General features: G+C 37.4%; 1 protein-coding gene across 17 annotated transcripts in view; it reads left to right on the top strand.

Moving 5' to 3' along the window:
* Positions 1 to 24,989, top strand: part of ZMYND11 (zinc finger MYND-type containing 11) — a 118,101-nt gene that overhangs the window by 71,184 nt on the left and 21,928 nt on the right. For 7 of the 17 annotated variants that reach the window (XM_054726584.1, XM_054726592.1, XM_054726572.1 and 4 more), the window contains 4 exons: positions 2,592 to 2,636; positions 5,230 to 5,391; positions 21,071 to 21,148; positions 21,585 to 21,677. In XM_054726584.1, coding sequence (XP_054582559.1) covers positions 2,592 to 2,636; positions 5,230 to 5,391; positions 21,071 to 21,148; positions 21,585 to 21,677 — 378 coding nt within the window. The remainder of the gene's footprint in view (positions 1 to 2,591; positions 2,637 to 5,229; positions 5,392 to 21,070; positions 21,149 to 21,584; positions 21,678 to 24,989) is intronic. The other 10 variants (XM_054726591.1, XM_054726603.1, XM_054726593.1 and 7 more) reach the window with 6 other exon arrangements.

Below are 24,989 nucleotides of genomic sequence, written 5' to 3'. Positions count from 1 at the left end.
TTCTTGGGCAGAATTTTACCATTTGCTGGGCTCAATTAAGTTTGGCATTTAGTAACTCCTTTTATAATAAACACAATTTCTTATGAGTTAAGGGCTCACTAAAGATAGAACGGTCTTACAAAGGTATTTAATGTTACATGTCAAATATGTATTTTGAATTAGAGGCAGTTATACTAATATGATGATTTCCAAATGTATTCACAGTTCCTGGCACAAAGCTATGACTCTACCCTATTATTTGATAAATACTTTTGATCTGACATTAAATAATTTGGTCACCAGTATAGAGGATGATTTAAAAGTCAAAAAATGATGTTTGCTATGAAACTACTTCTCCCTTTATTTAACCTGTCAAATCCCAACTCAGGGTCTCATTTCTTTTCTCATACTTAATACTACTTCAAAAACAATGTATCATTGTAGGTACCACAGCTTGCATTTTCAGTTAGAAGCCTTCTACCAGTTTCATTTTGTAAGACGCAAGAGCAACTGCAAACATGAGCTCAATAGTCTTGACTATTATGCCCTGCTTCAGTTTGAGTAGTTACTTTTCATATAATCAAGCTTGTCCCACCAATAAGCAGGACCTCAGACTACTTTTAAAGTAAGCCTAAAAGAAAAGGTAGATTTCAGTCTATATTTTTGCTTTTTATTTTCATTAATTTAGGTTTTGACACCTTTTAAGAAGCATAATTAATGAAAATACATATTTTGTGGTTTCTTGAAGAGATTAACATCTTATATTGGGCGTAAATGGATTTAGCTTAACTTAGCAAGATAGATACTTTTTTCCTCTGTTATCATCTGCTTATCTTGATTCAGAATGACCAATCTAAAAGAAACTGTGGCTTGTGTACCTATTGAAACTTAGCTAAGCTCTCATCTTTTAGATAAGAGGTAGGATGGACTTAAGTCTTATTCTTCAGAAATCACACCATTAAACAATCATGGCAGGGAGTAGTGCCCCTTGCAAGTATGATTTTTTTTTTAAGTGAAATATATTTTGTTACATTTATGTTAATTATGTGCAGAACTACACATTTCTTCCAAAGGTCCATTACCTGTCTCAGACAAATATAAATTATTGTTTATTTACTAAGTAAAGTATTAAGTATTTGGTGATTTTTAATTAATGAGAAACCAGTTATGCTGTGGTTCTATGTATATTCAAACTTTAATGTACTTACATCTAGAAATTATTATTGCTGTGGTAAAGAATGTCCATTTTATTCAGTAGAATATTTTGGGTCATGCTATTCTCTTTTATTCTTTTCAACTTAGTGATTGTGTGTGTGTGTGCGTGTGTGTGCGTGAGAGAGAGAGATTGAGAGAGAGCTTTTTTCCTCCTGTCTAAATTCTTTTTCTCTAAGCAGTGTTGTAATATTTTTATTTAAAATTATTGTAAATATTTAATCATTCATTATATTCTTCTCAGTGATTAACTAAATTAATTAACAGCATTAAACTAAACCTTGAATTGTAGAGAATTAATTTATGTTAAAACACATCAAACAAATATTTGATAATTTAAGATTTATTTGCTCATTACATATAAATAGGGAATCACTTTAAAAGTTAGAACCTCTAGAATATGATGAGCATGGATTATAGTTTCGGAGGCCCTTGTTACAGACACAGTTCTCCCATGAACTCTCTTGCTTTAGTGTTCTCTCTAAATTGACTTAATATTTCTTGGTCCATCTAGCTTATAGAAATGTTGTGAGAGTCAGCTGTCATAATGAGCTTACAGTCCTGAAGAAGTCCACACATGTATAATTACACATCATTTATGACTTGTCGATTCGATTCCTGTTTTGCGCACTATAGCAAGCAGATCATCTTAATAACTCACTGAGTATAGTAACTCAATTGATCCTTACAAAACATCTGTATACCAGGCATTATTATTTTGTTCATTTTACAGATAGAAAATAATACACAGAGAAGCTAAGTATTCTGCCCTAGATGACACAACCTGTGAGTGCTAGAGCCAGGATTTGAGCCAGTCTTTACTCCAGAGTCTTAATCAAATGCTATAAATGGTGCCAGAGATGTAGGGCAGTAGGCTGCTTCTAGATGTTGGAATGTTTTCTAGTAAGTTCTGAAGACATTCTGTGTCTGTTTCACACCGTGGTTAAGTATGGAGTTTACCATGTTTACATTCATCACTCCCAACTTAAAAAAGTGGATCAGTTTCAGATAAAAAAGACACACATTCATGGTCTTAATGAAATTTATAATGGCACCGAGTTTATTTGTTACTAAAATGTTTTCTAACATTATGATAGCTTTCCTGGCACATGACTTTCTAAATAGAAAGATTTTCTCTGTCCATTTGTAGCTTTTGTGTTAGTATCCAAAGTTTCCTCTTAAGCGAGTAATGACTCTTGAGTTTGCATGCTACTGTCTTTTTATTCATGATTAGTACATTCATAGATTATCAGTTGATATAATCTGCAAAATAATGTAAGTCATATAGCAAATAATAAACAGTTTGATCCTCTATGAAATCCCTTTAGCTCTGTGTATTGCCTGATATTGAGCAAAGTTATAGTAGAGAGACCAAGATTATTTTGTTTTTATTTTGAAAGGCCTACAGTATGCAGCCTTTCTCCAGGACAGCAACCCCAAACAAGGTGAACTAATTTTGCACTGTTATTTTACTTTAAATCTGCTTTTAAAAAATACTACATTTCTATCTTTCTTTAGGCTAGCTTAGTTAACTCTTGTTAAAATTGTTCATTAACACCATATTGTCTTTACTTTGCTTCTAGTTGGGGAGTTTTTGCTTTCTAAAAATTTTCTTCCAAGTATTGAAATGGCTTTTCACATATTATGCTGCTAATCAGGCTGTATGAGAATAGTTGCTGACATCTGGTGCAATCCAGGAAAATGCAGGCTTAGCTTTTGGGCATACATTATTATTAGAGCACTATGTAAATTAATTCTATTTACTAAAAGAGAAATTGTAGGCAACTCTGCCTATCTTAAACATGCTTATATAATTTATACCTCAGATAAGTGTGCCCTGGGTTAGAATGTAATAACTTTTGAACTTGACTTCTGCGTGTTTTGTGTATTCTAAACAGCTATTGCTATGATTAAAAGAATGAATAGCACATATGTTCCCAGACCATACCTCTTATATCCGATAATGGAGTTAGTCATATGCCATTATGTAAATAGTATATCCAAATGTTTCTCTGCTTTTACTTCATTTGAATTATATTTTTATTTCTGTAATTGTTATGAAAACTAGGTTTGCTACTAAACACCCCAATGAGGAAAGATCCATTTTCATCTCATTTTATGGGTGGATGGGAGAGAATAGGAATAGAAAAGGGGCGGAGGTAAAGTGGGGAGGCTAGAGCTTTAGAGCTGCGCACCAAAGTTATACTCTTGCTTTCTTCTCTTAATGTACTTAGTAACCACCATTTTAAGAATTGCAGGAAGATGAATTAATGTAAAAAATTTCAAATGATGAAGGTTCGCACTTTCTTTTGTTAATAATGAGTTAAACATAAGCCCCCAAAATCCTTTAAGGTGTTTCTGGACAACTATAGGAAAAAAAATATTCTGAAATATTGTTTTAGACTTGGCAAGAGTTCTGTTAGTTCAGAATAGAGCAAAGTATCTTTTATCAATGATTTTTTATATAAATATTAAAATAGCTAAAATGCAGCTTACATATGAACATTGTGAAATGGGTACACAACGACTATTGTTTAGTACAGCCAAGCACTACATATATTGTCTCTGCAGTGCCTCTACGACACACTTGGTGAGATAGGTTTTTTTCCCTACCATGCACACATCAGGGTTTTATGTCTTATCAGTCAGTATCTTACGATTTTTTTAGCAGTTTGATTAAAATTACTCCAGTGTAAGTTTACAGAGTATATCCATCTGCAGCAAATAACTAGAAATGGTTATGTTTTTCTTTATTGCTTTGGTCAATCAAGACCATGATTTCTGAACAAAACGTAAACTAAAAAGTTTACATTTTTGCTGAGTTTACTAATGTGCTGTAGCCATGACTCTGAAAGTGAATTTTGGAACATTAGTGACTCTCTTCCCTTTTGAAGGTGTTGGTAGTAGCCCTGTCAAATGTTCAGGCAGTAATTAATACATTTTAGCCTTAGGCGCTAAAGGAGTTACTGCCTGCTAACCAAGTGCTGTATTGGAAGCCCATTTATTGGGGGAGTAATTGACATATAAGAAAACGGTTCAGTTTCAGAAACAACAGTGATTTATAAAAAAGACAAATGATGGCAGAACCCAAGTTTGGAATTCAGGACCCTCATTGGCAGTGGCCTTGATTACACTGTTGTGGGTTAAACCATTGTTCACTTAGTTAGCACATCTACAAAAGAAACCTGAGAATGAATCCATCACTCTTAACAGGTATTTTTTGGCAGAAGCTAAGAGTGGCATTTATGAAGAATGAATTCTAAATTAAGAGAACTTATAACATCTTCCTGTTTATGTTTAAATGGTATTGGCTGTACAAAAAAGAAAATGTTGAAGAAAACCTACTGCAGTTATGTTCTTTTATTTCCAGGAATAGTCCAAGTAAGAAAATAAGCCTACTTCCTTTTAAGTTTTTTTATGGCAATGTCCTTTGGAGAATGTGATTAAACCTTTAGTTTCACATTTTCAATTTATTTTTCCAAATTCAACAGACCCTGAAAATTTGGCAACCTATCAGAACATGGACATTCTGATTAATGGTTATTTTCAATAAAGCATCCAATACCATGGATGAGAAGATAAGAATAGTGAGCATCACCATTTATTACTATTTTCTCTGTTCCCACAGTGAGCTAATTAAGTACTTACTATATTTTTCTAAAAAAAGCAGAACAAAACAGAGGTTTGTTTATTTGAAATACTAAGGTATAGATGTTTGTTTGGGATATTCAGTTTACTGAAGAAATCCATAGATTATGTTTTTAAAATTGAAGATAATGTTAGACTGCGATTGGCTTTGGACTTATTTTTGAACTGGTTTTGTTTTCAAATCACCTTAAGATATTTTGAATATTAATACTGTTTAGGAAAGAATTTAAAATTTAAAGAAGCAAATTTGTAGATATTTTCCCTCTTGTTTTAAAATGTCTGAAATTGTTTATGATGCCTAACTTCTGATGGACTTTAGTTTCAATTTTGTTCTTAGTCATTGCAGATATTGACAAAATGTCATACGAAATTATTTTGTATTTTTTGTAGGACTGGGAAACAGAAAATCATGACTGGTATTGTTTTGAATGCCATTTGCCTGGAGAGGTGTTGATATGTGACCTGTGTTTTCGTGTGTATCATTCCAAGTGTTTGTCTGATGAGTACAGGCTTAGAGACAGCAGTAGTCACTGGCAGTGCCCAGTTTGCAGGGTGAGTACCTATATGAGCTTTAATGTGCTGGTCAGAGGGTTGGAGTTCATTGACAATAGCTGCACAAAGATACCCCAGGTGGTCGTGCCAGGTTGATGGATAAAGTACTGGAGGGTGGGGGTTATCTGCTGAAATGATGATATATAAACTTAGAGCATTCATAAATGGATATCACAGAACACATGACATATTCAGGGTTCGGATTTTAGAAAGTTGTAATCATATAAAAATATACTCTCTTCCCTTACTTTACACTTGCTTCTGGATTGTATGACTCCTTCAATGAATAGTCTTTGGGAATTAAGAAACACTCTTCTATACCAAGGTCTGTTCAGTTGTGTCCTCTTCGCTACTCAGAAAACAAAGCAAAAAGGCACATTGTTGGAGACATTCTGTATCTGCTTCCCATTTATATTCATGTAACATTGCCCCCCCCCCCCCCTTTATTTTTTGTCACATCATGGGTTAGTTTCTTTCTTGCTTATAACTCATTTGGAGGGTGGATGGATGGGACAGTCGTATGTATATAAAGCATTCTAATTTAAAGTAAAATGAAATAGGCTGGTAGGTAAAATAGGTACTTTCCACAATTATTTTCATTCATATTATTTCCCCATTGAAAAGTATACATGCTGTGCTTGTTGGTTGCAGGATGTGGTATGTGTGTGTATACGAGTGATGTGTGATACCTAAATACTGCATTACATGTGGCAGTGATGGTGATTAGTAGTGACTTACTTGATTGTAACCTCTATTATTTTGTACTTAAAATTACTAAGATACTTATTTGGAACTATGCAGATCGCCTAGATTACTGAGTTGTTTGTGAATATACTTTGTAATACTGGAGTAACTTAGATATTCATTTATTCTTCCAAAAAAATATTTGTCTTCGTAATTTTTCTTCTCTTTGTTTTCAGCCAAACATGTTCTGCCAGTATGATGAGCAAAAGATAGTGTACATTCTAGTCTTTTCTTAGTACCTATGGTTTTGTATTACTTTAAGTGTACCGCATCCTACCAGCATACTGTACATGTTCCATAGGCAGACAAAAGACCATTGAGATAGCATTAAAAAATAATGTGTGATGATGATGTAATAAAATGCCTAAATGCTACATAAGTAGTGATAAATCCCTAGAACTGAATATATTAGTATCAAGCCTCAAGTTATAGACCACCTTCTTTTTAAGGTCTTCCAAGAATTTATGTATCTACAAAAAATTATTGTAATTGGGGGATGGGAACTGCATTTAATATTCATATTTTATTTTGATTTGTGCATTTTATAAACAAATATATTTCCTGTTTTCTGGTAACAATTTAAAGTAAAGAACATTGAGATCTTAAGAACAAAGTAAAGAACATTGAGATCTTAAGAACAAAAAGCATTACAGTATAAAAATATAAAAGAGATGGGGTCACTGACCAAATACTGACTCAGGAATTTAGGAAGTACAATGCTGAACATACCTGTGTCTTTATAGCTATAGCTTTTTAATACTTAATATTTGGTTCTTATTTTCATAGTGAAGAATTTAAACAGTAACACTAGGATTTTTAAGGATGGGTTAAACTTTATTGTGGGTGTTTTATATTCCTTACATGAAGAATGGAAATTGAATAGTTATACTTCTGAGGAAAATGTGAAATATTCCTTCCATTAGAATTCACCATCAAGTTGTCAGATTCCATTTTCTATGTGTTTGCTGTACTCTTTACTGATTAGATGATTTTTTAAAAAAAATTTTCAGAGAATTTTACTGGCTCACACAGAAACATGATAACCAAAATGGAATTCCGCTTACCCCATCCTATTTTTCTTTTCTTCCCTCTGGGTTTCTACTTGTCTTTGTCAGTCTAGATATTCTCATATTGTGATATAATTACATTTACTGAAAAGGAAGCTGTGAGTCAACAAAAAATAGTTAACACTTTTGTTTCATAAACTGTGAGCTACTCTTTGGTTAAGCTCAAAAGGCCTTTTTCTGGGTTGGGGGTGGTGAGTTTTAACTTCAGCTTTAAACTTTCCAAAGAAGTAGTTCTTTCTATGTTAGAATTATTGTACTTTAATTGTTAATTGTTACTTTTCAAGAAAAAGATTAGTGTTATCTTCTTTTCCTGGGAGAAGAGGTAATAATAACCTTGAAATTTGAATGGAATTTTAAATATCTTTAAGGTAAAATTTCTTGTTTGATTTTTGTTGTTTAACAAAGTGTCAAAACTTCAAGTAAAGGCATTTTTTTAATCTAACATGAGAATGACTGATTTAAATATTTATGGACTAAGAGAACTGAGAGACTGCAATTTAAGGACTATGGTTCCAAACCAGAAAAACAATCTTTTCTGTTTTTCTTTTTAATTAATGTTTGGGGAAAATATAGACGAATTAGATATGCTAATGAGGAATTTTGAAGATAGATGCCCAGAACAAAATTTCAGCTAAGGCTTAGCAAATAGATGGAACCCCAACCATTATTACCTAAAATTCAAATTTAAAACATTTCTAATATTTTATGGCAATCAGAAGGCTATTTTATTTTTACATAACTTCTGCCCCTCAGTATTGAAAAAGTCACTGAACATGTCAATTCTAATTTTAAAAAAATTAAAGAAAAATAGTAAGAGTACATGTAAGGATTCATTTTAAAAAGTCACTTAGAATAGGTTCTTTCTCCTTAGCCATCAGCTATTCTTACGTCAGCTCAAGCAGCTTTATCTCAAATATCTGACTATTTATGAAATATTTTAAGAGGGTAATGGTAGGAATTTTTCTCAATTTAAATAATTTTATCAGTTTTTGTAATCTCAAGAATCTCGGAACTCAGGATATTTCTTTGGAATGTTTGCCTTTCTAAAATTAAGCTGTTACTTTATAGATGTAGTAGATTGTTATTGAAAAATAGCCTATGAATATCAGATTAGCATTTTGCTTTGAAGAAAATTTGAGTCATGTTGTTTTTCACACTTTTCAAAAATGTTTTTATTGATTTCAGAGAGAGGAAGGCAGAGGGAGAGACAGAAACATAATTGATGAGAGAGAATCATTGATTAGCTGCTGCCTCCTGTACTCCTTCTATTGGGGATTGAGCTGGAAACCTGGGCATGTGCCGGATCTCGAACCATCACCTCCGGGTTCATGGGTTGACACTCAGAGCCACACTGTTTCACATTCTTGTTACTGAAAACTGTCAGTTAAAAAAAAGGGGGGAGGGGAGGAGGGACTTAAAATATTTATTTTAACTTGGTTGTAAAAAATTCAAATAATTTAGAGGATAAAGAAAAATAAAATTCCTGGAAATGTTGTCACATAATAGGTGAATGTTCTCATAGGTATATAAGTATCATAATGTGCCATAATTTATTTAACCAGTGTCCTACTGGTTCTTATTACATTGCTTCCATTGGCCTGTCCGATCAGTAACATCACACTGAAACTTAGCTGTCAAAGGGGACGTTCATGTTGCTATGTTCAGAGTCATCCCTCACTTTCCACTCTGAAGAGCAGTCTTCTCATTATATTTGGATGTATTGAATTTTATATTCCTGAAACAGCCATGAATTTTCTAGGGGGAAAAATAGAAAACCTTAATTTTTAAGTCAAAATTGCTTTTAAGATTTTATTTGCCTAAAGAATATATCTTTAAAACACAGTGTAATCAATTGTATTTTTTAAAAAGAGATAAAATAAATTCACTTCTACCTATGTAATTCTGTCTGATCTCTTTCATAGGATAGAAGTAAATTTGTTTTTCAGAGGACAAATTTATTGAAGTGAAATTCTTAAATTAAGGGATAGGCACATGTAAATTTGTGATAAAATATCACTAAATTGTCCTGCAGAAAATTACACCCATCTATGCCAACATGAAAGTATTTTTCAATTTTTTTTACTAATTTGATACAGTACAAGTGTCTGTATTATTTTAATGTTGCTTCCTTTCATAAATGTATTTTCCAAACTACAAAGTCATTTTATCCTTTGATGCTGTGGTTATAGAAGACAGGCCTGGGTGTGTACACAAGCCTATGTGCACGTGTGTGTGTGTGTGTGTGTGTGTGTGTGTGTGTGTGTGTGTGTGTGTCTGTTGTGTCTGTATGAGCACACATGTGCATGCATGCATAGCTGTTGTGTGTGTGTACCATTGCGGTGCATGTCTGTGCAAGCATGGGTATGTTTGTGGAGGGTGGGGGCACGTGTGTACATCTTGTTGTGTATGCATGGATGTCTGTTGTGCATTCAAGTGTACATGTGTGCATGTATGTACACGTATTCATGTGGTGATGTGTGTGCATGTTTTGCACTTTTGCTGGCCTCCAATCTTGCTGGTGAACATTATGATGCTGTTTGAGTAATGACTACTTGAGATTTTTTAAATATACAGGCAGGTTAATGTGTTATAAGAAACCCTAGGGCCATCTCTGAGACTGGAGCACCATGTTGCTTTTTAGAGCAGCACTTCCTGTGGGGATGGAAGTGCTCTATCTGTGTTGTCCAGTAGGAACTACCAGCTATGTATGTTTATTGTGAGACCCAGAAACTGGAATTCAACTTGGCAAATGTAGCTGTGGCTACCTATTGGATCATAGAGTGCTGTTTCAGAACTGCATGTTCTAAATGCCTGTACTACTCCCAGAGAAGCATCTTTGGTGCAGAATGTCTGCTTCATGACTGGCCTGGCATTTGTTCTCCCTATGAAGCCATAGTTAGGATTTGGAGGAATTCTAAAGGAGGGATATAGATCAGCACTGCCTCTCCTTTCCCTCATGTACACAGCAGATTGTACAGCAAACACAGCGTTGTGCCTATAAAAGACTGTAGTGCACAGGTTGATGGCTGTAATATCGGATAGTGCTGCATATGCTCTGAATCTGATACCTCATAAAAAGTCAAAAGTTAACTTTAAAGGAAAATAAACTGTATATATAGCCAAACAAAATAATTGGCACTTTCCTGCTTAATAATTTTGAGATGTATTTTGAACCTGGGCCCCTATTTCCTCTATCCTCTTTTAACATGTTCATGTTTCTTACATAAATGATTTTTGTTTTCATAACTTAGACTTATATTACTGCTCCTTTAGATTCAGATATATGAAAATTTTATATGTGGACTAAAATATGTCATTAGGGAGCAAAATTTTGTGTATTGTGTGCCTTTACTGTGAGCACATAGAAAGGGCTAGAATGGGAAGACCACAGCAACTTACAGTACTTTTCTCCTTTTCCATATTTGGATATCTAAAATGGAATATTGCTCCAGTGAAATCCATCCAGAGGTTTTTATCTTAGGCTCTTATAACATAAAATTTTTATATGATAATTTTTTATATCCTGTAGCAAACTTTGGTTTACTTTACATCCCATTTATGACATACTTATTGTGACTCTTATATGAATGAATCAGTGTAAGTCATATTCCTCCTCCCGCCCCCACACGCAAATTTCAGATAGCATTTTTTTGTTTAAGGATCACAAATTTTTAAATTGTGTTAATATACAAATTGTATTGTGAATCAGCCTAGCCCATTAATAAAATGGAGGAACATGAAAATGTAGATAAGGAAATTAAGATGAATCTATGTGGAAAATTTTTATTAATAATTAAAAAATGTTTATGTTGATCCTACATCTAATCCAAAAAGGTCTCCCAACTTGTACCACCTGATTCTCTGATCAGGCATCTGCAGAGATTTGAGGAAGAGCGCCCCTTAGCTCTACTTTCACATTAATTGGAACTATTTCAAGCATTTCCTACTAGTTTCTCTTTAAAATATTTGAAATGAAGATATATATTTTACAGGAAACTTAATAATTTAAAAATGTATATGCAGAAGGAAGTCTATAGAAAGCATTTCAAATTAACTTTTAAATTGGATGTTAAGACCCAGATACTGTATTTTTTTCACACGGGTTATAGTATACTCATTAGGCAACTGAAAATGAAGGAATTTAACTGGTCTACTAAAACCAAACCAAGACTAAATCGCCATCAGACAGCCACCTAGAGTTTTATCAAGTGGGTACTTATCAATGTTACTGACTTGCTAATGTTGACTTAGTTCTGGGTATAAGTTATATTTTGAGTCATTTGCATCATGACTTTTGTTCAGATAGCTAAAAAAAAAGTCATGATGAAAGCTATTTCTTGAAACTGGTTATAGAAATTTACTTCTGAATCCATTTTTCATTCTGTTGAATAGGTAGGCAATATAGTTCTTTTTAAATTCCAAAATCAGGAGAATGTCTATTTAATGTTCAGAATGAAATAGGATAAAGTGCTAAATGAAAATATTTTGAACATGAATTCCTTATTATGTATTTATTTTGAAACTGTAACTATTCTTACTTTCTGGTCAGTCTTCCTTCGTTAATATGGGAAATTTATTCTTATTTTCACCTTGAAAGTAAGTACCTTTACCTTCAAGATACATGTTAACAAATCAGGAATGGAGATTTGATTTTTAAATAAAATAGAAGTAGAAGCCATGTTTGAGGGGATGTGTACCTTTTTTTAACTGGTGGGCAACCATAGTATTGAAAATGAATGAACAATAAATATTTTTATAATTTTTAGAGCCAACTGAACCATCATCTTTGTACTAGCAAAATAGAAAATTTTAAGATCTTTGTCTAAACCAAGTAATTTATAAAGCAGTTTTACTATTTGTCACTACCTTGACTAGAGGAAAAAGTAATGGGAACATTGATAAACGCAGAGGGTTTTAAAAATTGATCTGGGTTATAAAACTGTAAAATCTTATATATTGTTTTCTAGTCTCTTTATAAAACTACTTGGACCCAAGCAAGAAAGAAAAAAAATGTCCATGTCTTCTACATTGCCTTCCTGTGATGAATTTAGCAAAATTATGGTCAGAAAGGCTTGGGTATGAGTGTGAAATGTTTTAGGTGGTGTATTTAGTCTTTGTGATATATGTACTTGGTGGCTTGTTTAGAATCTTAATAGAATTTTATATTTTTAACTCTAAGGCAGTGGTTCTCAACCTTTCTAATGCCGTGACCCTTTAATACAGTTCCTCATGTTGTGGTGACCCCCAACCATAAAATTATTTTTGTTGCTACTTCATAACTGTAATTTTGCTACTGTTATGTAATGTAAATATCACCTGTGGCCAGGTTGAGAACCGCTGCTGTAGAGCCTAAGACCATCGGGAAAACACAGATATTTACATTACATAAAAGTAGCAAAATTACAGTTATGAAGTAGCAACAAAAATAATTTTATGGTTGGGGGTCACCACAACACAAGGAACTGTATTAAAGGGTCGCGGCATTAGAAAGGTTGAGAACCACTGCTCTAAGGGATTAAGGAAATAATAGTCTCTATATCAGGATGGTTACAACTTAATCTAGATAAATAGAAAGCTTATTTAGTGTTTCCAGTATTGATGAACTGAAAATAGTACAAAGGGCGCAATTTCCTTTTACTGTCTGCAAATGCATTAGGTGGTAGGGAAAGGTGTGGACAGGTGGGCAGGTAGTATTCCCATTAGCTGGTAGAAGTCTTATTCCACTGAGGATGCCACTCTGTCTCTGCTTTTTAAATCTTGTTCTTTCTTTAAAGATTAGTATTGTGTAGAAGGGAAGGAACAAGTAGATACAAAACCTGGTTCCATAAAGTTTTCCTGAATGTCCCTTTTCTATTCTCTAGTCCCTGTAATATGCCACAAAGGAGCTTAAAATTAGCCCCAAAGTCCATTTAATAATGAATGGTAAAATTTCTGACATGCATAATGACACCTACGTAGCAATTTTTTTTGTGGATATGTGAATATAGTAGATCTAGAAATAATACATATTTTTATAATACCAGTTGGTTTTGTGGCCTATACAATTAAAGATGCTTTAATAGTTTGTAAATCACCCTAGACTGGCTGCTATAAAGCTGAAAGCTGATTTTATCATATGAACTTAGTCATAACTTAGTTCAGTCAGAGCAAAGAGTTGACTTTGTAAAAATTAATAAATACATGTATAGCTGGAGTAGTATTCAGTGCTCTTTGTAAATCTGGACAAACAAGTCTGGAAACACCTTATTAGTGGAGCTGCATTTGCTAGCATGCTCCAAGTGTCCTCCACCTCAGGACACTCTTAGTAGTTTGCGTAATCCTCAGAGTTCCAACTTTTAGCTGTAAGGAGACATATTTATGACAGGTTAAGGGAGGTTTAACAACTTAAATTTACACCCTTTAACTTAAATTTTTAAAAAAAGCACAAACTATTGCCAGAAACTTGAGTGCAAATGGCTGTTGCTGGATTGGTTGTGGGAGATTTGGGATGGAGCAAAAGGGACTCCGTGTGGTTAAATGTGTGGTGCACCCCACATGCAGAAGTGAGTAAGCCAAGTTTTCCACCATTAATTTGCACTCGGATGTCAAGTGTGACTCGACACGGTTAGCATTAGAATAAAGGAATCGAGAAAAAAGCAAGCGACTGCAAAGGGTTAAAACTGGCAGTAGGTGTGGTGTTCTGATCTTTCGGTCTTATGTTGGAGAGTTAATTTTAATGTTAGTGCTGGGAGTAAAAAAGACTGAACGTAGGTATATTTTTAGAAAACTGTCCTAGAATATGATTGACATTGATGGGGCTGCTGGGGTCCCAGTGATATTGGAGGAGAAATGGTAGGCCTTTGGGGTACTTCCATCAGACCAGCTCTACCCTTAAAGTCTCAAACATTGAGGTTTGTTATGCATACTTTGTATTCAATCATTACAAATGGTTGTAGATAATACTTTAGAGCCTCTAATTTCAGTAACAACATATGTAATTTATGTGCAGATAAACTTTATTGTGATTCTTTTCTGTGATTACAGATAGTTAGAGGAGAGCTTGGAGTTTCTTAATTCTTCAAACAGTGTAGGTAATTTAAATGCAGATTCATGTTTCTCCACCACCTTACAGGGCCACCTATACCAGAATCACCTGGTGTACTTGTTTAGAACACAGCCTCTGGGCTGAGGCTCAGGAATCTGTTTTTCAGCAAGTGCTCCAGATTTATAAATTTATTAATATTTAAATGAGCCTTTGGTTGTTAGAGCCAATGGTGATATTTGGTCCACTGGCAATGAAATGGTTCACACATCAGAAATAAATAAAATGGTTTAGAGTGGCCAGAATATGCAAACAGAGCTTGGGTGTGTGATTAACTCTTTCACATTTTGGACAGGTCTTGTCAGTTCAATGGCATGGAATATTTTTGTAGTAAGCCGTGAAGTTAGTTACTAATGACTATCATCACTTCAATTCACCTAGCACTTACCATGTGCTACATAGTATACAGGCCCCTGGCTAAAGAACACTGAACTAGGTAGATTATTATGGATCCTGTTTTCCAGAACTTAAAGAGTCTAGTCAAGGGCTGGCAAACCACAGCCCATGGGCCAAATCAAGCCCTCCACCTGTTTTGTACTAGTATTGCTCATGAGCTAAGAATGGGGCTTACATTTTTAAATGGTTGAAGAAAAATCAAAAGAGGGATAATATTTTGTGATGTGAAAATGATAAGAAGTTCCAATTTTAGTTTCCACAAGTTTTGTTAGAATAATGTACCATTATTTATGACTGCTTCTCCACTATGGCAATTGAGTAGTTGAGACAGACGCACTGTGTGTGTCCTCAAAGCCTAAAATATTTTCTGTCTGGCCCTCCACAGAGAAAGTTTGCCAACCCTGTTGAGCCTGCTGCCAAAGGACATTCTGGATATTGGGAATCCCCCAAAAGTGTGAGGCGCTTGTCTTTCTTTAGTCACAGACTTGGGGACTTGGATTTGAATTGAACTCCAACAGCACAAATATATTTATCTAAGGAGAAGATACCTTGATTTCTAATTTCACACTTTTTTTTTCTTTTGGATATTTGATGTACTGAAATAATACTTCCACAACTTCATCCTCTGCTAAAATATGTTTCTACAGTTTAAAGCAGGGGCTCTAGAAAATATTAAAAATTCTAGACCATTTAATCCTGAGTGTCCCTTTGATTAGTGGTGCTTAGGCATTGTAATCAATCATCAGTTGTGGATCAAAAGTTGCTTATACCTTCTTCCAGCCAGAAACATCATAAGTCACTGAGTGTGACACTTTATTCATGATTTGTCTGAGGTATCTAACTAGATTTTGGATTTGCTGTATCCCAGCAATTGTTTATAACTGGCCTAAGAATCCCTACTCAGGAAGATGCTCAAGATTTTCTGTTATTTTTTCCCCTCAAAGTAGAGGAAAGCAGCCCCTCAGTTGTCTGTAATATACTTAAGAGCATCTCACTTTAGTGGATGTCTTATGCACATTTGTAACACAGCTTCCGCAATGTGATTATTGTCCATTTAAAATGGTTGCAACAATATTTGCCATGAAATGGAAAGTTTGTTTCTTGATAATTTGCAGATATTGCCCAAATCACTCCTGTATGCTGCTGGGTGTTATGAACAGTTACCAGAACTTTATTGGGCTTTACTAGGTCTGAGCTACATGCTGTTACAGAGAGGCCTTTACTGATGAGTCCTGAAGTCTGTAAATAGACAGTGTAGGTACAGTTCTTCGAAGCCTGAGAAAGGATTGGGTCTGAAACAGTCTGCAGATATTACACAGCATTACTTTTATGTTTTCCAAACTTGTGAAGAGCTGCCTGCTTAGTTATGTTACAGACAGAATAGCATTTAACCTTAGAAGCGAACCCTTTACTTTCTGTTAGCGTAGCTTTTTCTCAAGCTACTATAAGTGGCGTGGTTTGGCTGACAGGCATTACCTGAGACACTCTGTTGTGAATGTCCCGTAAGGCAGCTCACATATATTACCTAAGAAATCCCCAGAAGTCTTATAGTGCAGCTCTGGGGCAGAAGCAGCAATGCTTTGTTGATTTCTTGTGTGAAATACTGAATCTCTAAATTGTAACTGGAAACTCTAGAAAGAAAGCCCACACAAGTTTAGCAAATGTGAAAGCATCTTATAGCAAATGTTTTATCCCTACACATTATTGGGAGAGGTTTTGCATCTCTTCAGGGTCTTCTCTTTTGTTTGCTTCAGTTTGCTGAGGAAGCTCCCTGGGCAGAGAGCTCTGTGCCCCAGGGCAGCTGTTCACTTACCAAGGGAGTGCTTGTATGCATTTCAGTTCTTGTCCTGAGAAGAATAGAATCCCATATTTGTCACCAGAAAAGTGGATTGGGCAGCAGTTCAAAATAAACAAGTAGGAGAGGTTTTCAACAAAATAATATTTTGGATGTGAAACTCCTTTTGGTGAATCCTTCTATCCAACCCAAATCACTAAAGTTTTTAGTACAGTATCTGCAAAGTGAACAAATATAGGAGAGAAGCATTCTGTTTTAGCAAGTAGATGCAGAAAGTTACTAGGTCTGGCATCCCTTTAAAAGGACTTTTGAAGATTACCACTTGACACTTCTCAGTGTAGCAGCCAAGGTTACAGTTGGAACCACTGCACCTGTTTGTGTAAATACATAGCCTCTTCAATAATGCCAGGCGGTGGTTCTCAGTCAGGGTCACTTGTTAGAAACACCTGGGGTATTGGCACAGTGAGTGCCCAGGCCCCTCCCTAAGCAGTGTTAGATGACTCTGGGGTGGCACCTTGACATTGTGGGGCTTTTTCTTTGAGGTAAAATTTACTTTGCAGGGGTTTGCAAAAGTCTTGAATGTACATTTCATGAACAGACAAATGCACACACACCTGTACACCCAGGTCCCACCAAGGCAGAGAACATGATCATTGTATCCTCCTCCTCACAGCCATTGTTCTCATTACTTTTTTTTGTTTGTTAATCCTCCGCCGAGGATATTTTTCCATTGATTTTTAGAGAGAGTGGAAGAAAGAGAGAGAGAGAGAGAGAGAGAGAGAGAGAGAGAGAGAGAGAGAGAGAGAGAGAGAGAGAGACAACGATGTGAGAGAGACACATCGACTGGTCACCTCCTGCACACACCCTGACCAGGGCTGGGAACCTGCAACCAAGGTACATGCCCTTGACCGGAATTGAAGCTGGGACCCTTCAGTCTGTGGGTCAACGCTCTATCCACTGAGCGAAACTGGCTAGGGCCTCATTACTTTCCATCACAGATAATGTTGTGCCTGTTCCACAACTTTATATAAGTGGATATTGGTGTTTTTCCCAGTGATTCAGCAGCCACAGTTGAACATTGAGTGGGATAGATAATCTGGGTAGCACTTTATTAAGTGGGATAGAAGACCTCCTGAAGTAGTATTTTGAAGGAATTGGAGCTGTGAAGGATGGGGTAGGTCATATCTATTCAGCCATGGAAGTCACATGTCCCCTTTGTGTTTCCTTTTACATTTTGTATGAAATAGTCCTTTTTCCAAGCTCATAGCACCACTTTTAATTGCACATAGTAGAAAAGAGATACTCTAGCTACTTGACTCGAAGCAAACTTAAACATGACACAAAACCAGATTATCATCCTACATTTATCATTTAGATTTGTGAAATTAAGGCCCTCAGTCTGAACACTGCATTTGCAGTCTTCCCAACAAGAAAGAAATATTGCTGCACATGATTGCACTAATTTAGCAGTTCACTTAAGAGTGTTTAAACAGGTGAAACCAAAGCATTGTGAGATAATGGGCACAAGTTACCTAAAGTTAAGCAAAGTAGAATAAGGTTTTCCATACCAATTCAAAGTGTTTTCAGTGTTTTTATTACAAAGAAAGACCAATGTAGTTAGGATGTTTTGGCTATAGTGATGTTCTGATTCTAGCACTGCATCAATTTTGCCCACAGGGAAATATTGAGTTGGTTTGTTTTTTAAGGTTCCAAAAACAAAAGAGGTTAGCCTCCTACTAACAGTGAAGTTTCATAGATTGGTGTTTGGAGCACAGGAATGAGAAAAACATATTTCTGTGTACACGTGAAATACACAGCAACCCATGACACAGGGCTGTGTTGTGGTAGATGCAGTGAGGAGCTCATTCCCATCATCACTGCTCAGGTGACTGTAGACCAGTGATGGCGAACCTATGACACGCGTGTCAGCACTGACACGCGTAGCCATTTCTGATGACATGAGGCTGCTGAGGCGGCCGCATGCCGAGGATGAAACATTTGCTGCTCCTGAGGATGAAACATTTGTGAAATAATGTTTTTTCCTCAAAGTGACACTCTACCCGAGTTATGCTCAGTTTTTTGGCGACGTTTGACACACCAAGCTCAAAAGGTTGCCCATCACTGCTGTAGACAATATTTAGGGAACATTACTCTTCAGCACTGTATAAAGTGGTGGCTGTATATTTCCCCTAAAGAATATGTTATCTATCGAAAGAACCATAGCCCCACAGATATTACAAGACTTCTAACCTATGTACATTGCTATTACATCTGAATTTATACAAATTTATGATTTAATGATCAGATTGATATTTGAGATCAACAGTTTTAGTACTGTACCCAAAATATTTGGCATGATAGAGCATGTAGCTAGAAGCATTGTTTTTACTCTTTTTAAGGGAATGTAGGTTTTCCAAGAGGTAAGAAAAAAGCAGCTTTCTTGGCCTTCTTATTTTTTCTCTTCCCTATATCCAAAAGTTTAACAAACTGTTTAGTATAAAAAACAGTTTGTGGGAGGATGTCCATGCTGCAAAAACATTTGTCCAAAGTGCTAATAGCTGATTGTGCATCAGACCCACTGAGAACTCCCTCTACACTACTGTGAGATTTGCAGAATGCAGAAACTGAGCTTAGTTCTCGGCTTATGGAAGGGGCTAATTAATAGTTCTCACATATTTGTGTGTGTGAGAATCACTGGGGATCTTGTTAAAAATGAGACTTCACAAGCTACATCAAAGCCCTTCTCCCCCCAAAATTATAAACTTGGGGTCCAAGAAACGTCAATACCTTTTAAACTCCACATCTATACCCTTGGTGCTTGGTCTTGGTCATGTCACAAACACCTGAGGAATTAACAAATGGAAGAGTGAACAAGCAGATACAGAGAGCACAGGACCTTCCCCCAGAAATTCCAGCTCAGATGCTCAGAGGTAAAGCCCAACTGCATTTTAAGAAGCTCCATTTAGAAAATGTGTGCACAAGTCATACCATAAAGCTGGGTAAGGAAGGAACCATTGACTGTGTCTGTGCATTTTGCCAAAGAATTCAGGCAAAAAGTGGAGGGAGCAAGTCACTTGAAATGTGATTTTAAATGTGAAGCCCATGAGACAGTCTCCAGCTAAGAAAATGTTTTTCTATGTTTTATTTATAGACTAGAGGCCCAGTGCACGGGATTCGTGCACTGATGGGGGGCTTGGCCTGTGGGGATCTGCCCACTGCGGGAGCAGCCACTCATCCTGGTCAGCCTTGCATCCCCCTGGTGGTCAGTGTGTGTCATAGCGACTGGTTGACCGGTCATTCTGGTGGTTCTGCCATTCAGTTGCTGGGCTTTTATTATATACTAGAGGCCTGGTGCATGATATTTGTGCACTTGGGGGGGGGGGTGTCCCTCAGCCTGGCATGCGCCCTTTAGCAGTCTGGGAGCCCTTGGGGGATGTCTCACTGACGGACATCCTTAGCGCTGCCACAGAGGCGGGTTGTGCTTGCCAGCCATGAGCCCGAGCTTGGCTTGTGGCTGAGCGATGCTCCCACCTGTGGGAGCACACTGACCACCAGGGGACAGTTCCTGCATTGAGCGTCTGCCCCTTGGTGGTCAGTGCGCGTCATAGCGACCATTTGTTCCGCCTTTCGGTTGATTTGCATATTACCCCTTTATTATATAGGATAGGATTTTAATATTGTGTGTATAATCAGTTCACTTAAGCTCAGGCTAAGACTTCTCAGTTAAATGAGAAATTTAACTGTATTAAGCATATTAAGATGATTTCCTGCATTTATGTTTCTTTGGGAGTTATAATCTAGTGGCCTGAAAAAGTTAAAGCATCTGTTAGTAGGTAGCCCAGACCTACTTGGTCCTCTGCTGTGCCATATGCTTATGACCCAGTGTCTGCTGTGGTTTCTTAACCTTGGCTAAAGAAATGGGAATGTTTGTCTTTGTTTCTTTGCTGTCTAGAAAGGACATTAGAGAAATAGAATCCTGGATTTTTTCTTCTTCATGTGAAGTTAGATTTTCTGAAAGATAAATTGAAGAACCTAATTAGCTTTTAGGCCAGACTATCAGAAATTGGATTTATACTGACTAGATCAATAGCACTTTAAAACAGATATGTAGGTGTGTGCTACTGCACTACTGCACATATTTCAAAAGTGACAGATTTTAATAATGTTATTTTGAAAGTCATCATGCATGATTGCTAATTTAAAATGCACCCTAAAGGACTTCAGCCATTGGTTATTAAGATATATAAATATATATCAAAATAAGTGATTCTATATTATGTCATTATTATGTTATCATTATTGTTGTCATTTCTTTTAATCTGAAAATTGCTTTAAGTTTCAAAATATCAAGAAACAAATGCATAATTCTTAAGGTATTATTTCAAGTACATCATGATATTTTCCAATTCTTATTACAGTACATGTTATTTTTGCTATGCAAATTTCAAATATTCTCTGTATCAGATATTTTGGAAATAGTGCATTTTTTAAATGAAGTCTTAGAAGACTATAATCTTTTATATATAGAAGTCTTTTATATGAATATAGACATATAAATGATCAGATTTTATATCTGGCCTTTTCTGTTTTTAACAGAGCATCAAGAAGAAAAATACAAACAAACAAGAGATGAGCACATACCTGAGGTTCATTGTCTCCCGCATGAAGGAGAGGGTGAGTCCTGCCCCTGCGGTCTTCCCAATTAGATTTCACTCTGCTTCACACTTTAAAAGTTAATGACTGACAAGTAAATATGTATAGAGCAGTTTTGTCATAATTCTTTGGTACAGTAAATAGTTCTATAATAGGCTTTTAGCTTTTTTTGTTTTGTCTTTGTTTTAGAACAGACATTTCTTTAGCTGCATTGGATTAGAAACATTTACATTTAAAAAATTTGTTTATCAGAACATTTTCATTGATAATTAGTGTTTAAAATGAAATGGAATGTTCCAAAATAACTGTTCTGTCAAAACCTTAAGGAATGCCATGTTAAACTATATAGTGCATGTACATTTCTCTATTAAGTTCTAAAGTACACTTCTTTAGAAATTGATGCTTTACCTGTCTCTCTCTAGCCACATTTAAACTGGTGTATTTAATGACCTTTCAGGCCATAGACCTTAATAAAAAGGGAAAGGACAGCAAACACCCGATGTACCGGAGGCTGGTGCATTCAGCGGTCGACGTCCCCACCATACAAGAGGTAAAGCCAGGCCTTCCGTACTGCTTCCCATTTACCTCGTGGCTCCCAGGTGAATGAGAGATCACAGCCAAGCATGATCTTGGGTGCCATTCCTTCTTGAGGAGGATGTCTCTGCTCGGTGTCTTACTAAAACCAGCTAGGCGTGGCCACCACATGCACATGCCTGTTGTTTTAAATTTCGTGTGATCACTCCGGTACAACCAGACCTTTTAACAGGGCTGGTTTTAAGCGACCTGTAAATTCTTGATACTTGTTTGTTAAAGCAAATGGATGGGACCCTGGTCAATTTAATATTTCAGATATAGAGAATTTACATCTGGACACAGTCCCTAGTTTTAGCAGTAGCACTTGGAGGTTTCTCTCAAGGAAAAATTAGAGCATAGAACTAATCTAGAGTCTTGGGAAACAATGAAATGAACTTGAACCAAATAATTATTCTCAAAGTTCTTAATGTTATCAGTGCTAGCTGAGGATTGTTTGGTTTGTTAATATTTCATTACTAATTGCAATAAAATTCCCTAGAACACTTAAGACATGTTTTCAGTTAGGGTTGCTGAATTACTAATTTTGTAATTTATGTGTCATTTTGAAATTTTAATATCTTAATGGTTGGCTATAATAGGTTATAGGAAGACCGTAGGAATTATTTGAAATTATCTTACAGGTTTCCTAATCCCTTAGCAGCTGAGAAAGACTAAAGATGTATTATTTCTATGGAAGGAAAGGGTAAATAATGGTTGTTCCCTTAAAGTTCTGGCAAATCCTAGAATAAAAACAATTTAAATTTTACCTACTACTGGCAGCTTTCATAGCCTCAGATGTAGCCTCTTTTTCTAAACTCTGAGGCCTCTGAGAGAACGTTGAACCTAGTTGCCCTTCCTGCCCCTGCCTGTGCTTCTGCAGCTTCCCCTTCCTGCATGGCACCATCCCAGATCCCCAGTTTGATCCCGTTGGCTCCATAGAAAACACTAGATGGGTGGATGCTGTCTTGGTTCTGTGCTTGGCAAGTGCTGGTCATGAGCAAAAGCACTGTAAGAAAAGGAGAAAAAGACAGGATTTTTATGCTTCTAGGAGCTTAACTACAATCCAGATCAAAATGCAAGCCTCGGTGCATACCTCACAAATCACAAAGGGGGTATGAGCATCCCGGAACCCCATATAGTAAACCCTGAGGCACATGACAGGAGGCAACTACCTTCAGCTGGGGAATCTGGGGGGAAGCCTTCTGAAAAAGGGCAACTGAATTGGGTTTTGGAGGATTTCAACAAAAAGGTCGGTTCGTAACTTTTTTTTTTTACAATCTCAATTTTTTAAATTGATTTTTAAGGAGAGAGAATGAAACATTGATCAGCTGCCTCCTGCACAACCCCTCCTGGGGATCAAGCTGATCAAGCCCAGAACCTGTGCATGTGCCCTGAGTTGGAATCGAACACTGCAACCTTTCAGTGCACTGGACTATGCCCAACCAACTGAGTCACACCTGTTAGGGCAGATCTTAATTATTCTTTAGAGGCCTTAATATTTTAGTATTTAGAAGCCAAGCAATTTTCAAACCTATTTCCTAAAAATATCACCAGGATAAGAAAATGCCTTCTTGTTGTTGAGTTAATTTGTCATACCCCCATCTAAAAATCTTGTCTTATCCCAGAAACCCCTCAGATTTCCCACCTAACCTTTCTCTTTGGCAGCTAAAGGCAAAGCTGCAGAGAATTCAGTTATGGAAATCCTTGACATATAGCACTCTAATGTAGGAGAAATCCTGATACTGCCTTGATGCCTAAAGAAACACCTGGGCCTTTATTTTTTAACTAGAGGCCCGGTGCATGAAATTCATGCACAGGGTGGGGGGTGTTCCTCAGCCCAGCCTGCACCCTCTCCAATCTGGGATCCCTCTCACAACCCAGGACTGCTGACTCCCAACTGCTCGCCTGCCTGCCTGCCTGATTGCCCTAACCACTTCTGCCTGCCAGCCTAATCATCCCCTAACCACTCCCCTGCCAGCCTGATCGATGCCTAACTGCTCCCCTGCCGACCCGATTGCCCCTAACTGTCCTCCCCTGCAGGCCTGGTCACCCCCAACTGCCCTCCCCTGCAGGCCTGGGTCCCCCTCCAACTGCCCTCTCCTGCTGGCCTGGGTCCCCCTCAACTGCCCTCCCCTGCAGGCCTGGTCCCCCGCAACTGCCCTCCCCTGCAGGCCTGATTGCCCCCAACTGTCCTCCCCTGCAGGCCTGATCGCCCCCAACTGCCCTCCCCTGCAGGCCTGGTCGCCCCCAACTGCCCTCCCCTGCAGGACCGGACACCCCAAACTGCCCTCTCCTGTAGGCCTGATCACCCCCAACTGCCCTCCCTTGCAGGCCTGGTCCCTCCCAACTGCCCTCCCCTGCTGGCCTGATCACCCACAACTGCCCTCCCCTGCCGGCCATCTTATGTCCGCATGGGGGCGGCCATCTTGTGAGTTGGAGTGATGGTCAATTTGCATATTATCTCTTTATTATATAGGACTAGTGGCCCGGTGCACGAAATTCGTGTACTGGGGCGGCGGGGGGGTGTCCCCCTGCCTGGCCTGTACCCTGTCATAGTGTGGAAGCCCTGTGATTGATCGCCCCAAAAAGGTAGGCCCCACCCACCCATATGGGGCTCCTCGATGGATTGCCCCAAAGAGGTAGCCCGGAGCCACGGACGCCCAGGCCTCCACACCGCGTGGGGACCTGCTGGCCCCGCCTTCCCCGCACAGTGCGGAGGAGGCCGAGCCCCCCAGGCCTGGCCGTTCGCGGAGCTGGGAGGAGGGCAGGACTCCCAGCAGGCTCTGTGCCGCACACGTAGCGTCAAGCCCAGCCCTGCCCACCTGTATGCGCCTGCTGTGTGCGCAGCCATCATGTGATGGCATGAGGGCATAAAGGCGTGAGGATCACCTAGGCCCGTGGTCGGCAAACTCATTAGTCAACAGAGCCAAACATCAACAGTACAACAATTGAAATTTCTTTTGAGATCCAAATTTTTAAAACTTCTTCTAATGCCACTTCTTCAAAATAGACTTGCCCAGGCCATGGTATTTTGTGGAAGAGCCACACTCAAGGGGCCTTGCAAGCCACAGTTTGCCGACCACGGACCTAGGCTTTATTAGGAGGATTATTTGTAAATTAGTGCTTAGTCCCAATTCAGGATTACAAATGTGTCTTCTTTAGTTATGTCACAGAAGCTAACAGTTTTTTTTTTCTTCAGTCTTTATTCTCCCATGTTATAATATGTAGTTAAGTTCTCATCAGTGACACTGGCCAAAGCTTTAACTGTTTACAAAGCTTAGCAGTACCT

This window comes from Eptesicus fuscus, chromosome 2 (assembly GCF_027574615.1).
Source record: "Eptesicus fuscus isolate TK198812 chromosome 2, DD_ASM_mEF_20220401, whole genome shotgun sequence".
In the NCBI taxonomy this organism is placed as follows: domain Eukaryota; kingdom Metazoa; phylum Chordata; class Mammalia; order Chiroptera; family Vespertilionidae; genus Eptesicus; species Eptesicus fuscus.
This window is presented reverse-complemented; position numbering and strand designations above follow the sequence as displayed.